The sequence below is a fragment of the Phoxinus phoxinus genome, assembly GCF_949152265.1.
Source record: "Phoxinus phoxinus genome assembly, chromosome: 1".
Classification (NCBI taxonomy): Eukaryota; Metazoa; Chordata; class Actinopteri; order Cypriniformes; family Leuciscidae; genus Phoxinus; species Phoxinus phoxinus.
This window is the reverse complement of record NC_136876.1, coordinates 16,626,573-16,644,493: the sequence shown is the minus strand read 5'-3', so window position 1 is coordinate 16,644,493 and position 17,921 is coordinate 16,626,573. Positions and strand designations below refer to the sequence as shown.

Here is a 17,921-nt window from a genome sequence, read left to right as displayed (position 1 = left end):
ATAGAACAATTCTATAAAACAATAGTGGATTTAACATACATTTTTAAAAGGTATATTTTGAATGTAACCTTCTCCCACTACACACTTTGGTCAATTCAAGAATAATTCATGCAATTTTATATTGTTCATTTTGAAAGCATTAAAAGTGCAGTTTCTTGTCTCTCCTCATTGTATTGTTCAAGTGGTTGAGGTTGATATGGGACTTAGTAATTAATAATAAGTAGACCAATACTTTCTAAAGATAGTAATTATTACATTAATCTAATTACACTGTTAAAGATGTCATTTGTAGTTAGTAATTAATAACTATTTTAGAGTAACTGTTATAATATCAGGTGCAACTGGAAGAACAGTTATTCAACCTAATTTTAATTTTCATGTAGGCTAGGTGCAATCCTGCAGGCATTAAAAGAACGTGGCAGCAGCTGAAAATAAAAAAAAATATAAAAACATAATTCAATCAGGTAAGGCTTGAGCATATCATGGGTGTAGGCTATCTGACTTTACAAACATTTGACATACTACATAACTAAATAGCATCCAGTGTCTAGCATTTTTGGCTGAGGGAATTCCTTCATCAGAGCCAGTCACTCCCGGAGACCCAAGGGCTTCATAAAATGTAAGAGGTCTATGTGTTATTTTTTATATAGGGTATTTTTGATATTTCCATTTATTTTACTTTGGGTTGGGTTTTTCGTTGGTCCCAATAGATTCTGATATCTATTGGGACTAATATCTATAATATCTGTCTTTTGGAGCCTCCTGTCCCAACAGAACCCCAGACAGTTGTAAGTTGCCTACTCAATACACCAGAAATTATGACAGATAGTGTTATAAAGTGTACAAATGCTCATCTTCACAGGATGATGGGTATGAAGAAACCGTTTCTGCGCCACAGAGAGGCCTACAGGGTAATGTTAATATTGTGTGTCTACACATCAGACAATCTACACATTCACATTTGTATGTGGCGTAGTGAACTATCCCTTTAAGATAGGATGTTTCTGTAATTTGGTCCCTGTGAAGCATCTTGATGGCACCCTGCTCACCATAGCGGTACATTTTATTAAGTCAAAAAAAAAAAAAAAAAACAGGTTATGTTGTTTAACAGATATTCATTACAACCGCATCGATCAAGAACCACATCTGTACATTTTTCCCCAATCAAATGTTAGCTTTAAAAGTGAGAAAACTTTAGGTATGGTGAATGGTATTACAGCTAGAATAGTATTAATGTGCAAAAGAGGGCAATCTTATCTTGGTAAAAAATCTGTTTTAATAAAATTGCAATATAGATATTTTCTTTGGGCTACACAAGAAAAAGAAGAAAATGGAAAAAAAGAAATGGGGACAAATTAAGTTATTATACATGTCCTGACCTGAGCACAAGCTTTCATTCTAATCATGTAAGTCTTAAATACTTATAAAGTCTAAAATACCCTATTTAAATACTTTAAGTATTTAAAAAATAATTGAAATGGATAATACCACCTGTGTGCCTAATTACTGTTTGTCTGATGAATGCACAATCTCTGAACAAAAAGGTTTCAATAAGCGCCATCTGCTTGCAATAGCTGTAAATGTAAGCACAACCAAAGCTCACGTTGTTTTCCAAAGACAGATATTGATTACAATGGTCTGTATCTTAAACCTGCATTGATTGCTTACCTCCACTGTAACTGATTTCCCCACACAAATGTTAATGCTTTGATGTTAAAGCTAGAATGTCCACTAATGTGTTTATTTCCCAAAAGACGAGTGGAGAAAAACAAGGCAATTATATCTAAAATTTCATAAAAGTGCAATTTAAATATATACATATATATAACTTCTATTAAAAAAAGGACAAAATAATAGCAAAATAAGCTGATGTAAAATAACTGATAGCATGTAAAATGGTGGTAGCCTAGTTAGTATATGAACGGTACACCCCCTAAGCTCACAGAAATGGTTAGACCCAAGTCTTCAGCAGCCAATGACACTGACCCGCTCAAACTGGTTTTTAACGCGTATTTTACGTGTATTTCACGTGTTAAATACGCGTATGTCACGCGTATTTCACGCGTGGATTTGTCACACGTATTTTACACGTATTTCACGCGTGAAATACGCGTAAAATACGTGTAAAATACGTGTTAAATATGTGTTAAAATTCGCGTGTATTTGGCCCTCTTGGCCTTCCATACGTGTAAAGACGCACAGTTTTACCATGTTAAGACGACCAATTTGAACGTGTTTCTCAATGCGTACATTCTGGCCATGTTCGAACTTGTAATATTTTTTTAAAGCAGACTTACCTTTAGATTTACCCACATATTAATCATTTAGTTTATTGTGGCCTTGTTCTACTGATATTTTAAGTGCTAGAGTAAATTAATAAATGTTAAATTATTGTAAAATTGTAAATTAAGTAAATGCTATGATCCATAAATTATAATTTATCTAAATGGGCTATTAAATGTTTGTTTTAAGTTATTGGCCTATCATTTTCAAAAGTATATAACTTACACAGCATATATTTATATCTAAACACACATAACTTTATTCACTTTCACATAATAATGTTTTTGTAATTTGGTGTTTTTGGTTGTATAGTTTGTTTTTGCTGTTCTGTCTCTGTTGTTTCCAGGATCATCATCTTGACTGCTGCAGGCTGATGAGTGCTATAATAAAATTACTACATATTTAAAATGTGTTTTGATAATCATTATATATTTTATTATTAATATTTTATTTAAAGAAGTTAAAGAAGTTGTTTCCCAGACAGGGTTTAAATTAAGAGTAGGACTTAATCTACCTAATCATGTTTTTAAAAATGGCTTTCTGAAACACAGATTACAGTAAGTACAGAATACTAACAAATAGATTTCCAGGTATTTCTTTTCTTTTATTCCAAATTATTATTAGTATTGTTATTATTATTGTTGTTGTTGTTGCTTTTGCTTGCATTAAAATAATGATATATATAATTTAGTATTCAAAGCGGTTATGCAAACCAAAACATATCAAACACATTAATATGATACATATTAATATTAACACATTTTGGAACATACTGTGTTCAAAATGATCCAGAAACTCAGATACCTGGTCCATTTTACATTTTTATTCATAAAAAAATAATTACTGTCAGGACATATCATAAAACAAAGTGCTTAGGAAAAGTATGGTCGGGGTATCGTTCGTTCATTTGTTTTTGCTTTCACATATAAAAACGAGAAAACAGCTCCTTTTTCCGTTTTTTTTTTTTTAGAAAAACGAAAAAACAAAATTATGACTTGATTTTTGGTTTACCCGTTCTTTCATGGAGATCAGAGAAAACTCTTGATTTTCCCATTTTATTTTATATATTTTATTGGCCACTTATATTTTTAATTTTTGTTTTGCATTGAATAGCTACCATTTAAAGGATTTGCTGTGCACCGCAATGTCATTCTCATAAAAAGCCACGATAAGAGCCTCCTTTATTTGCCTTATAATAAAGGGTTTCTATGGGAAGAAAACACTTAACGTGTAATTAAATGCGTTGCGTTCATATTCTGGGCTCATCTGCTTTTCTGTAGGATAGTTTATTAATAAGGTGTGTACAGCATTTGATCTTTATCACTGATAGCCTATTAAGCCACATTAAGCTTTTTCTTTATTATAAGGGTTTTCTATGAGAGGAAAACGCTAGCCTAATGTGGAATTAAAAGCAATGTTCGTATTGGGCTAATCTGCTAATCTGTAGGCTACACATGCTTTATTAATATAAGGTGTGTACAGTATTTGATCTTTTAACATGAATGTCCATTGGGGGGCTGCTTCAGCTTTTTGAACGTAGAAGTGTGATAAAGACATGATTGGCTATCATTTTTATGGATAAAGGCATAGCCTATATTTTGTACATGACCTACACTTTCTTTTACTGTCTATGGTCCTATAAGGCCAAGAAAATATGTCGTTTTAATGACTGTAGGGTAATATAGGCCTGCTAGTCATTAAAAACGATTTAGTTTCATATTCATGTTTTAATAAAATAATATATATTTAAAAATTTCATCTATGTTGATTATATGAAAAGTGAAAAGCATGAATAAGATAAGATGATCCCGAAAATATCGGGAGACGAATGTGGGCAGACATGATTTTGACCACTTCATTAGTTTGCTTTTGTAGAAAGCATTTATTTAAAGTGAATTTCGTTTTGTATTAATTGTATCTTAATTTAAATCAATGTTTCATCAACCAATTTCTTGGGCTTAATAAATAAGAGGTAAATATAGCAGGTAATATAATCAGGACACGGAGGCGCCGGCGGGAACTGGAGCTCCTCTCTTAAACAGAAACTCAGCATAAGCCTCACAGACCTGAGAAATATATCTATAAAAAGCTTGGAATGAGCAGGCTATTTTTATTTATTTTTATCAAAATCTCTCTTTTTTTTCTTCTTTTTTAAACTCTTTAACTAGGCACAATTTCTGGAAAACTGTCAGTGAAGTCCCGATATAAAAAAATGTTTAAAAATTACCTATAATCACCTTGACCAAAGTTGTACTTTTTTTTTACCGACCTTTTTTTTTTTTTTTTTTTTTTGGGCTGTTACGGCAAACCAAAATATTTTTAAGGATGGCCTGAGCAAGAGTAGATCGTGAAGATATAAAAGGATAGCAAAATCTATTGGCAAGAGAAGGCAAGAGAAACCTATATAGCAGGAATGCACTAAGAATGGCCTTTCCATTCTGCCTTATGTCTGATAACCGTGTTTACATTTAGGCTATTTCAATAGATTTTTTCAGTCAGTTAAGCCAAATAATTGGGTAATCAAACAGCATGCATATAGACTATTAATTTTAGAGGCTAACAAATACAGTGTGGGTAAACCCTTAATTTGAAAAATAATGAATGCATTTCCTGCCAATCAGATTTAGCACCAAATCGAAAATCGGAATATCAAGTGTTTTTCTGATTTCCGTGAAAGAACGGGTAAACCAAAAATCAAGTCATAATTTCGTTTTTTCGTTTTTCTAGAAAAAACGAAAAAACAGGAAAAGGAGCTGTTTTCTCGTTTTTATATGTGAAAGCGAACAATACCCCAAAGTGCTTAGGACTATACATACTGAATAATGTAACCTAAAGTTAAATGGAATTTAATTCTTAATTACATACTACATTTATTAGATAGCCTATTCATTAAACATCCACTGGTATTGTAAGAGAGAACATTTGTCCACATGTAATGATTTCAAGTTGCATTAGTCAGCCATCTTTCTTATAAATGTAATGCCTTTTGGACTTACCATAATATCACAAGATTGAAGCCAGCTGCATGCAGTCTGAAAATGTTTTTTGGCAGTTCGCTAAAAACATTCTAAGAGCCATGGTTATGGTTTCAGCTGTTAACTTTTGTACCTGAGAAAGAACGTAGGACAACTTAAAAGGGTATGACAAATCATGACACAAGTCTGACATCACACACAACGTGCCAATGCATTATCCCTCGTGAACTCTGATGTTTGCATACGTGTATACCAGTATACCATTACGACATCCTTCATGAATAAACTTGACGTCTGATGTTTGTATACGTATATACCAACCAGAGACATACGTACCATCGCGTCACATATGCAAATATAGTCTCAAATACAGCAAGTTTATTGGCTTCTGTGCTTGTTGCCGCGTTAACGCGGACAAATAGTGCGTGTTGACGCGGTCAAAATTCACGCGTTTCGTTTAAAGACTTTAGGCCCCGTCCGCCTTCCATACACTTGCTGTAACGTTATGTTTACATTCGCGAGGCCATCAACATGGCCGCCACGCCAAGTATGACGTCACGACCAGGGGCGCCGCTAAGGGGGGAAAAGTTAGGACGATTCTAAGGGCCCACGCACTTTTGGGGCCCCCAGAGATTGATTTTATTAATGGAATAGGTGCGGTGGGGGGGCCCAACCTCATATTCTTTCATAGGGCCTAAAATTTCTAGCAGCGCCCCTGGTCACGACGCCCAAGCCCTATTGTCTGCCTTATCAGGTGCTGACTCGGAGAAGCTGTGGAACTGACTTGTCCATGTTCCCTCACTTGAACCCTCTTGACCTATACCGCCGTAATACCCCGACCAGAGCCGTCGTTGATAAAAACCCCGCCTTCACGCAATGATTGACATGGCGGGAGGGGGCGGAGACAGACGTGATCTGCTCGGAATGCATTTTCAATGTGCACATTGAATTTTGCTACATACATTGCGGGACATTGAATGAAAATGCAATCGTAAGTGTCTTGACTGTGAGTGTAAATGCAATTGAGAAAAATAACATTTGAATGATCATTTTGCAACAGTTGTTGCTTGAACATGTTACACATATCTAATCATTTCTGTAATACATTTTCATTTTCATTTTGCAACTTATAAAGCGTTAAAATATGTATTCAATTTACATATTAAACCTAGTGTATGAAATGGCAAATGTAAATTATATAATTGCATTTTCATTTTCATTTTGCACCAAACGTTGCACAAATGTATGGGAAAATGTAAATGTAATTACAGAAATGCATTGCCATTTTACATATTGAATTGTCATTTTGCATATTACATATCAAATTGAATATTGCTACTCATAAGCTTCCATACTATAAATCATCGACAGTTTATTATTTTTTCTTACCGCTGACATCTGCATGGCGCGTCAAATTTGAAAAGTGAATGACGATACGGAAATGACGTAAATTTGAAAAGGAAATGACGTCTGCTGTCCATTCACTGGTGTGCAGCCCATAGACAGTAGGCTTGTTTGAGATGAGCAAAATCTGCGCAGAACCGATCACCGGTGATCAGCGCGAGATGCATGCCGGTTAGAAATGTGTCCGACTGCCTTCCGCCTGGCTCTGATGTCATGCTGACGTATGTCAAAAATCTCTCGCGAGCGCAAGGCACACCTGTCGGATTCTGCAGTCGCGTATGGCAAGCCATTTTAACATTTAACAGCTAGACTGGATATGTGTTGCAGATATCTGTAATTCAGTTTTGCCTAGTCAAAAAGAACATTTCAGATATCCGCAACTACATTCTTCCTATCCATAATTGTCATTTCAGATATCCACAAAGACATTCTTCCTAGGACAAATGACATCACTTTTACCATTCATTTGTATGGGGTTTATCATTACAGATATCTACAATTCAGTTGGAGATATCCACTATGTGAATTACGGATATCTTCAATTGAATTGTAGATATCTGTAATTCTAGTTTGAGATATCTTCAATTTGATTCTGACTAGTCATAACTCCAGTTCAAGATATCTTTAATTCACCTCAATTCAAGATATCTACATGTTCCTTTTCAGATATCTTAAATTAAGTTTTGACTAGGCGAAATTACGTTGTAGATATCTGTAACTGGAGTTATGACTAGTCAAAATGGTGTTGTAGATATCTCAAACTGGAGTTAGGGATAGTCATAATTTAATTGTAGATATCTATTATCAAGTTATAGATATCTTGAAATTCATTTTGATTAGAGATATCTGCATTTTGAGATATCTGTAACTTTCATTCTGCCTAGTCAAAATGTAATTACAGATATCTTGAATTAGAGTTTTGACTAGGCGAAATGACGTTGCAGATATCTGTATGCAAATTAGGCCCGCATCACACTTTAGGCGGGAGTAGAGCATGTTTTTAATGCTGTTAGCTACTGTTTTAACCTGAAATCAATACCTACAGGCTATCATGGGTTTTTACTGTTAAAAAATAAAATAAAAAATAAGAACTAATCAGAACTAAGAACTTTTTTTCCTCATCTAAGGAAGTTAATGTTATCGCACTGCCATGGCAAGAATAGCATGCATGTAAGCATCTTTATTAAAGTGAATTAATGTGAATCTCTCTCATGCGTAAATTCTACATCAACAATAACCTACGGTAATTTTAAGCATGATCATAAACATAGAAATGCATGGCAAACATTGTATGTTGCCAATATTTTTGAGAAACCCGCAGGCTAATGCTAATGAGTACAATTTGTGTCATGCTGGAAACATTTTCTGGTGTTTTTCGATTACAGCCAATGCCATGACCGCTTCTTTCTTCTTCCATTCATAGAAATTAGGAAATTAACCCATTTCTTCTTTGATTATGGCGGGGAGGGGAAATTACGTATTCATGGATAGCTAAAATAGAGCAACCTCATGCAAAATAATTTGCTCTAGTCATAATGACGTTTGAGATATCTTTAACTTTCATTCTGCCTAGTCAGAACTGAATTACAGATATCTGCAATTGTCATTTAAGATGTGTGACGAGTTGAATGTCGTTTTCAATGACGTCATTGCAGATATCTGTAATTCAGTTTTGCCTAGTCAAAACTGAATTACAGATATCTCTATCTGTCGTTTCGACTAGTCACAATTACGTTACAGATATCCTAAATGATAATACAAACTATCCAAAATATAATTACGACTAGTCAGAAAGACGTTGTTGATATCTACAATGTTAATTCCGGATAGTCAAACTTAGCTTTTAAATGTTAAAATGGCTTGCCATAGTCGCGCGCAGTTGCTCTCCACCGACTGCGCTGATCAAAAGCATGATGGGAAACGACTTGCTGACGACACAGCTTAATGCTCATTGGTTTAAACAACCTTGACGTATTGTTCTCTTTTAAAATGTTTGAATTTAAAACTCTGATTTCGTGTTTTTATGTGTACAAATTATGTGTGAGTATTCCCAAACTCTCTGACAGTGCGATCTCTATGGATTATGTGATTATGTAATTTTTATCAAACATATAGGCCTATATAGGCTATATAACATGTCTGTATTAAAGAAAAAAAAAGATTGATAAACACGTATTTGGAATGGGATTATACAAGTGCTTTGGGTGTCTTGTTCATTATATTTATTTTCATATAAAAGCAACAGAACTTAAATTACATCCAGTTTATTAGCAACACTGTGCGCGAGCGTGAATCCCGTGAATCCCGCGATATCCATATTTGATCTCACAGCTGTCAGATCCATGGTCAGATCCACTGTGAGAAGAGAGAACTGTCCGGCTTGCCTGCGCTTTTTTCACTCCTCCCCTCACTGCAGCCGCCTACTCTCGCATACAATTCAGGCGAGGCAAGGCGCATCTCAAACAAGCCTAGTATATAAACGGTGCAGCCCGAGTCTGCGGGGCTGCAGCTGGATGCTTCTCCAAATTTATGAATACCCGAAATCAACGCCCCGCCCTCACTCTCGCAGAATGCACTCTCCCTGCAATTTTTTTAAGTGACCTATCTCTGCTCCGTTAGTCCGTTCTGCTCCAATTTTGATGTCTGTTGATTGCAGTACGACAAGAGGCTTGTTAAAATAAAGTAAATAGCCTACAATCTCCTCAGTCCTCCGAAGATCCCGAAAAAAAGTCAGTTGGTGCTTCAGTGACTACTCCGCTCAGAGAACCTGTCAATCACAGCTGTCAATCATGACGTTACACCACCGTTTTTATAGCATCACGTAACTAACTAAAAACAAACTTATTTTAAAAACAGACACTTGAACTTACATCAGCGTGATAAAAACGACAGCAAATGACAGAAACCACCTTTGGAAAAAAAGATATTTGAAGTGTAATTTAATTGTTTCTCACGTCCCGTTGAATAACACGGGGAGGCGGGGTTTATGACCAATACTAGGACCAGCCACCGGGGGGCGATCGAGACGCTTTGGCTTTACTTTTGAAGGGTTGTGCGGCACGCTTCTTCTATATCAACAATCAACGCTGAAATGAATCTGCATCAGTCAGGTGGTACAGGTCAGAGCTCTTTAAGTTGTTTATGTTCATTATTATTGTAATGTAATGTGCTTTGAGACATGAGGTAGTTTAACACCGTCTCTTGTGATGCTTTTGTTTGCTCCCTGCTGTGTGTGTTCATGTGTTTTGAAGGAGGCGTGTCTGGCCACGCTCTGAGGATCTAATCCTCAGCTTGTGAAAATTGTCTACCTATACTTTTAATGCATTATAACTAATATTAACGAACAATGAGCAATACTTTTTTTTTACAGTAGTTATTCATCTTTGTTAAAGTTAGTTAATAAAATTCTGACATGAGTCTGCGGCTCACTGCATCAAACAGGTATAAGCACCGCCGGCAGCCGAACGGGGAGTAATGATATAAAAGACCAAACTTGCACCTTATTGGGCTATACTAGATATAGGAACAGGACTCAGACGTAACAAATTTCACGCTAAGTGGTTCCCAGTGAAATTAGGGCATAAAGTTGGCTTGACACTGGATATTCGCACATTTAGGGACCGTCTCTAAAGTTATACTACATTGGTGCACACGTTTCTAACTTCAATAGCATTTGAAGAGAATAACTTGCAGTCATAAAACTAACTGTAAAGTGTTGGAAACTTGTGCTGGAAACTCACCCCAGATCTGACAGATACTGACAGACAGGAAGAAAGGTGCTGCAACAATGAAAAATGTGTGGAAAAAATTATGTTTTTTTTTAAACATTCAAGCATTAACACCTATTCTAATAGACCGACTTTGAAAATGAGCATATTAGGTCTCCTATTAACAAGAATTTGTGAGGATTATGCTTTAAATAAGAAAAATAAATACTGGATGTTTTGCCATCATCACATACAACCCATAATATTCCACTGGTTTTTAAAGTATTTGAGGCCAAAAGTTATGATGTGAAAAAGATCAATGAGAAACAGAAAGTATGATATGTCAGTATGATATGTCAGTATTAATAATTATTTTGGAAACTATTGTGCATAAGCAGAGATATTAAACATGCACAGAGTAATTTTTAAGTTGTGTTGTAAATGACGCCTAATGGCATGAATCTTCGTCAATGACATCAAAGCCATTGTACAAATGCTCTGTTAGTCATTCATGATTTGTTGAAAATATAAACAATAAGTTCACTGATTTGAGTCAACGTGGGAGTTTTAAACAAAACTTTTTCAATTAAAATTAAATGACTTGAGTTCACCTCTAAGTTTTTTTTTTATGTGATGAGAAAGAAAGACTGGCGCCAGCAAACCAGTGCAATAAATACACTAAACTTACGTGACGCTTCGTAAACTAATGACTTTAGATCGATTCATTTTGATGAATGTCTAAAACTTTGTAATACTTTGTCTCCTTTGTTTTTCTATTATCTAAACGTATTATATTATAATTATGTTTTTGATGTTTTTTTCATTCAAGAATAAATTTTATATGTGATAAACTGTCTTTTGACATTTATATTGTCAGTAGTGGGGTCACAGTTCTCCCTATATTTGTGGATGCGTATATTGTTTCATCATCCACATTTGTGTTCACATTTTCATTTAATTCCATGTAACATGTCTGCCATATTTCAAACCAGATTAAAGTGAGGAGTGTCAGTCTGTGTGACGGAAGAAACTACAGCAGGTTTATCATACAAGTATCAGCCTGAATGACGGGAGGGACTGTGTCTGTTCAGGTGTTACAAGAGAAAGTAGAAATAAACCAGGAAGGATCTCCTCACGATCGGACTAAACTTTCGTATGGACACAATTTATAGAGACACTCTTGAGAACACGTCGAGTTGAGTTGAAGGTAAGTCATGGAAGAATCAGAAACACTTTTATCTGAAGTCTGACACGAGTGTGACTTGAGGACCATGTTTGAGTTCAACAGGTTTAATGTAATACTTAATCTTGTAAAGAAATGAAAGGTTTTTGAATCAACATTATAGTTATATTTGCATTTTTGAAAATTAAATCCTGATTCAACACAACCTTCAACATGTGTTTATATGTATTTATATGTACTACATGTAGAAACACATTGTGAATTTATATCCTGCTTTGTCTTGGCCCGTTTAACCGGTTTTCTTTGAACAGAAAGTGATTGTAAATGTGTATCTCGCTTTTGGACAGAAAGTTAAGTGTAAGTATTCTTCTAAGGCAAAAAGCATGTATGCTGACACACTTTTCTGTAATGTTTTCTCTTTTTTCATATTTTATTTTTAGCATCTGTGTCTCAGAGATGAAGTTCATTTGTTTGACTCTCCTGTTTGTTAGTGGGATTACAGATTCAAGATCAGGTAATTTATGCATCATTGTGAATGATACTTTTGCACAGTTCTGTTCGTCTGGAACAACATTAGAGTAAAAACCTCTAGGATGTGTAGTTCAGATCGGCTCTCTTTCTCTTGTAACAGAGCAGTATGAAGTAGTGGGTCCTGCAGATCCTGTATTTGCTGTAGCCGGTGAAGACGTGATTCTGCCCTGTTCAGTCAAACCCAGCATCAGTGTTGTGGACATGAGAGTGGAGTGGTTTAGACTTGATCTGAAAGACTCAGTGCATCTCTACGACGATCATGAAGACAGAAACACAGAGCAGATTCAGTCCTACAGAGGAAGAACAAAACTAAATCATCAAGAACTGCAGACAGGAAACGCATCACTCAAACTCTCAACAGTCCGAGTCTCTGATGAAGGACTTTATAAGTGTTTTATTCAGTCTAAATCCTGGTCTGATGATGTCACTGTTGATGTCAGTGTTGAAGGTGAGGAAACCAGTGAGAACTAGCTTGCTCTTTTCATAGAACAAACTAACTAAAAAAAGCCAGAATAACAACATGTTCTTGTTGATCTGTAGCTGTAGGACGTCCTCCGGTGATCACTGTAGATGGGTTTGATCGTTCAGGAGGGCTTCATCTACAGTGTGAATCTGAAGGTTGGTATCCTGAACCTGATCTTGAGTGGCTGGACAGTGAAGGAGTCAGTTTGAGTTCAGAAACTACAGAGACACACAGAAACTCAGACAGATTCAGTCTGAAAAACACCATCATTGTTTATCACAGTGGCAAGATTCACTGCAGAGTCAAACTGAGACATCACATGCTGGAGACACTGATAAACACCACAAGTAAGTACTGACATTTCTGTTACTGGTAAATAATGAATGATTATCAGCTCATAATGTGAAGCTAAAAGCAATAGTATCATTACGTTTCTAATAGAGTTTTACAAGTATAACATTTTACTGTGTATGTGCCATTCAGAACTGAACATTATGTAAACACCTGTAAAAAATAAGTTTGATTTGTTTTGCAGATAATATATTTATTTCTTGGAGGACGTCAGTCATCCTGAGTTCAGTTTTTGTTGTGCTCGCTGTGATTGCTGGAATACTCATAACTGTGTTTGCTCTTAAAAACAGAGGTAAAGTTCTTGTTTTCTTGCTATTTTATGATTTCTGTAAATAAATAAGGCAGATGGGGATACATTTTTTACATGTTTTACTCATTTTCTAATTATGAGCATCTGCATAACTTAAACACACACATCAGCAATCAGCACATGAATCTCAACCATGGTGACAATCAAAAGTTTCATGTCGCAGTGCATGCTGGGTGCCAGCATAGAACAAAAACAAACAAACAAACTGAATTATTAATACAGGACTGAACGATGGCTAATTGTTAAATAACCATTTAACAGTGATAATGATGTATCATTAGCCTACTGCTTAGCTAAAAATGGAAAATTCAGCATTTAAAGTATGCCTATTAGCCAATTGCTAAATAAATCAGATTTGTTTGGGCTAAATGGCGATGTATTTAAAAAAAAAATCTATTTGAATTTTTTTTTTTATATGTATAAAAAAAAAAAAGTATTTCATATCCTGATCAATATTGTCCTACAAACAATGTTCATATTGAAGGGATATAAAACATAGTGAATGTAACCTGCAGTCTATCCAAAAAAGGGGTCAAATCACATAACATTCTAACATTGCAAACATTACAATCTAAAAACAAAATAATGCTTTTTAAAGAAGTAGTTACATTTACTAAACTTAAAATGAAAATAAATAAAACAAAACTTATATCATAAAAATACACTTGTAGGTTTGAAATTCTTTAGCACATTTATGTTGCAGTTCGAAAAAAAAATCTTTGTATGGAAGTCTATGGGAACACAGAGTGAAATCGCCCAAAAAGAGGCGGTACTCCACAGAGCGTGACGACGCTGGTTGGGCTATATCCAGAGGCAGAACAACAGCGACTGCTATAATTCTGTGGTTGAATGCGAATGTGATTGAAAAAGTCCCTTTCACACTTTGGTGGTGCGTTGCCTAATCACCCTAATGAAGAAACCGCCCCTCCCTGTTAAGCTTCACCAGTGCGCGGACACACTGAATCGTTCTTTGTTTAAATAGATCAAAGTTACTATTTATGTTTCATAAAAATACATTTCTAATAACTTTACAAAACTTTTAAGCTATTTATAACTTTTAGTACAAAGGGTTCATGAGCTGTATCTGTTTCAGTTTGGGTAAGCCATTTCTGGGGATTGTTCATTGCAGCCTAACAGGTTAATTAATAACACTTTTGATAAAGGATTGAACACTGGATAAGATCAAGAGACTCATCCAAAGTTCTTGTTTTCTTGTTATTTTATATATTTGGTAACACTTTACAATAAGGTTCATTAGTTAACATTAGTTAACTTCATTAGATAACATTAACTAATAATGAACTGCACTTATACAGCATTTATTCATCTTTGTTAATGTTAATTTCAACATTTACTAATACTTTATTCAAATCTTGTTAACATGAGTTAATGCACTGTGAACTAACATGAACAAACAACGAACAGCTTTATTCATATTAACTAACATTAACACATATTAATAAATACTGTAACAAATGTATTGCTCATTGTTAGTTCATGTTAGTTAATACATTAATTGATGTTTAATAAATGAACCTTATTGTAAAGTGTTACCATATATTTTATGTAAATAAATATGGCAGCCTGGGGATAGTTTTTTACATGTTTTACTCATTTCTATTTATGAACTTCTGAATCACTTCCCAGTGGGCATTTGATGTCAATTTAACATCAATATGACATCACGAAATAGTTCAAAAATGAAAGTCATATTGACGTCAAAGTGTCGATGTCAATTTGATGTCAAGAATTTGACCTGTGCTGATGTCATTTTGCTGTTATTTTGATGTCATGCTTTGTTGGCATTTGATGTCAATTAAAAATTTATTTGACGTCAAGATGTCATGATGTTGCTGTCATTACAATGTCGAGCTTTGTTAGCATTTGATGTCAATTTTACACCCAGAAAACAGTACAATGTTTTAATTATATAGGACTTGTGTTTTTAACGTTGTTTTATAATAGAAACCATTTAATTTTACAGCATGAGAGCAATGTTGTTTATCAAATAATATAAAGGATTTTAAAAACATTTAGTGCATTAAGCTTTTACTTCTACATAGCATTTGGCCAATTTAAGGCAGTCGGTTACTTTCTGCAAATGAAATGAGTTAAATCGTGTTTTAATTTAGTGCAATTGTGCTGGCAATATTTTACGTGACAATTTCTTACAGTTAAAAACTGCTTTACTTTGCAGGTGAAGCTGCTGCAGTTAATTACTGCACATTTACAGTGAAAGGTTTTACAGTAATGCAAAGTTTTTTTTCTATTGATTTTTTTTTTTAATTATTGTTCAAAACAATAATAGTTGATTATTGTTTGCTGTAGTTGAGCACTTGACCCTTGACTTTTTTTTTCTAATTAATTATTTTTCACCAATTGCAATAATGTTGAATTGAGAACACATTGACAAAGTACAGTAGATCAGCTGAAGTATTCTGCTTTTATGACATTCAATTGCTTATTATACAGTTATTTACATTACTGTTTAAATCACTGTTTCAAAGCAAATGCAGTAGTAGTGAGGTCGAGACACTACTGTACTGCAAAAATGCTTATTTTTTAGCTAAACCAGTTCAGCTGTGATAGAACGATAACTAATGCATTAATAATTAATGCACAAACCGAGAATATCTGAAACTACATCTTTTGTGCAACAAATTTAAACTGGTCATTTAGACACACTTAGACATCAACAATCTTCATACAAACATCAACAATCTTCATACAAACCTCAACAATGATGACAATCAACAAGATATTCAGATAAACAGATCAAAACATCACAAAACAAGCTGCTAAAATTCATGTCACAATGCATGCTGGGATACATGGTGAGTTTTGATTGGTGCACCCAGAATGCATTGCAGCATGAAGCTTTTTGTTGATTGTCACCATTGTTGATATTCATACGTTGATTCGTTAGCTGTGTGATTATAAATGATACAGTAGTTTTCAATAGAAAATATAAATCTCAGTCTCTGTTAAATCTCAGAAAACGCTTTTATACACTTGTGGAAAGTCAAACTGGTTATTAATAAGTGAAGCTGGTAATGCTGTCTGTGGAGTTGTTTAATCTTCTGCTGAGATCTTCAGAGATTTAATTGATTTGATTTGCAGTTTATTCAATGGGTGACATCAGATTGCTTATTTGCTGTAGGAATTAATTTAAATGGTAATAAAAAAGTTGTCAACTGAAACATTTGAAATTAAATAATAATTTACAATTTAAATAAAAAAACAACTGAAATAAAATATTTCTTTATTTGGTTGAACTAAGAAAATATGCCAAATTTGGTAAAGAAAACTTAAACATTAAGTTCACTTTACTTTCATAGTTATTTAAAACTAAATTTATAAGTTCAAATAACAATTTTCAAGTTGAAAATACAGTAAATACAGTTTAACTGAGTCAATGTAAAAAGATAACTCAAAAAGGGAAGTGTTGACAGTAGTGCATGTAAGACAGGTATTGGCTTTAAGTTCACTGATGTGAAGTACTGAGGAAAATGTCTTTGTCACAAACACTGTGGAAGGAAATGTTTGTATATAATGTATATATTTAATGCTGTTTTCTCTTCTTTATCCTGAATTTTCTTCAGCACTCGATCAACTGCCGAATGAGCACAGGAAAATACAACATGGTAAATCTGTCTTTATTAAATCATTTAGTTCAGTATTAATGTCAAGTCAGATTTTTTTTATCCACATAATATTTAATTCACAGACATTATGTATTCACATACTTTATTAAGTTATTAATGAATTGTTCATTTAAAGTCTGTTAACAGCCATACATATCTACTTAACAGACTGTTTGTATTCATTTAGTTTGTGTATCTTGCGTCCTATAAATGGTTATCAGTTGAATATTATGTTCATTTATTCAGTCACTGATGTACTTGTGTGATGTTAACACACCCTATAAACACAACTAATGATTGTAACGTAATTTCAATGTCAAGTCATCTTTATTTATATGATGTATTATTCAATACAGATTGTTTCAAAGCTTTACAGAGATAACAGGAAATAATGCAACAAAGTTTGTTTCTGCTGCAGATCTATAATGTTATTTTCTCTCTATTTCTGAATTTTCTTTAGAACGTGATCACCTTTTAAAAACTCTGAAGACTACTCTACCAAAAGGTGAATTTGTTTATATGCCTTTTTAAAAATATGAATTACTTTTTAATTATTTTGCAAAACAATTAATAAATACACTGTGCATTCATATATGTCTATACAATTCATAATATTTTATTATAGGATATACAGTAGAAACTGTGTAAAGTCTTCTTGGATTTTGTTGCTCTTCAAGCAGTGATTAAAATTATTGATCAGATTATTGATCTAAAGATGAATTCTGTTATGAACCCTTTATAACTTCATACTTTCTGTTTCTTAGCTCTCCCACATTTAATTTAATATTCCATAGTAACCATCTGTGAAAAATACTTTTGACACTTTTTCTCTTTCATTATTTTCTATCAATGCCAGAGGTATTCATGATATCCTAAAGAGAAAAGCTTTATTTTTGTATTGCAAAGGGAAATGTGTAGATTTATGTTTAATTCAGAAAACGCATGCATGTTCTTCAGACGCCATGTTCTGGAAAAATCAGTGGGGAAAAGAGATTTGGTTGTCATTTGGCAGTAACCGATCAGCGGGGGTCGCTATTTTACAAGATACATTTACAGGGCGGATATTAAAT

At 34.1% G+C, this 17,921-nt stretch overlaps 1 protein-coding gene and 1 long non-coding RNA gene across 5 annotated transcripts in view; one reads left to right on the top strand and one right to left on the bottom strand.

Moving 5' to 3' along the window:
* The window catches only part of LOC307009022, a 133,328-nt gene extending 126,562 nt beyond the window's left edge, over positions 1-6,766 (bottom strand). The window contains exon 1 of the long non-coding RNA XR_013799941.1: positions 6,648-6,766. This is a non-coding gene — a long non-coding RNA (uncharacterized lncRNA). The remainder of the gene's footprint in view (positions 1-6,647) is intronic.
* LOC307008913 (butyrophilin subfamily 1 member A1-like) overlaps positions 1-17,921 on the top strand; it is a 250,491-nt gene that overhangs the window by 219,081 nt on the left and 13,489 nt on the right. Inside the window, exons 1-8 of one of the 4 annotated variants that reach the window (XM_079632208.1) lie at positions 9,632-9,781; positions 11,362-11,576; positions 11,993-12,066; positions 12,184-12,531; positions 12,624-12,893; positions 13,082-13,189; positions 16,810-16,851; positions 17,312-17,356. In XM_079632208.1, the coding sequence (XP_079488334.1) occupies positions 12,009-12,066; positions 12,184-12,531; positions 12,624-12,893; positions 13,082-13,189; positions 16,810-16,851; positions 17,312-17,356 (871 nt within the window). In that variant the 5' untranslated portion in view covers positions 9,632-9,781; positions 11,362-11,576; positions 11,993-12,008. Of the gene's footprint in view, positions 1-9,631; positions 9,782-11,361; positions 11,577-11,863; positions 11,910-11,992; positions 12,067-12,183; positions 12,532-12,623; positions 12,894-13,081; positions 13,190-16,809; positions 16,852-17,311; positions 17,357-17,921 lie in introns of those variants that run through there. The other 3 variants (XM_079632209.1, XM_079632211.1, XM_079632210.1) reach the window with 3 other exon arrangements.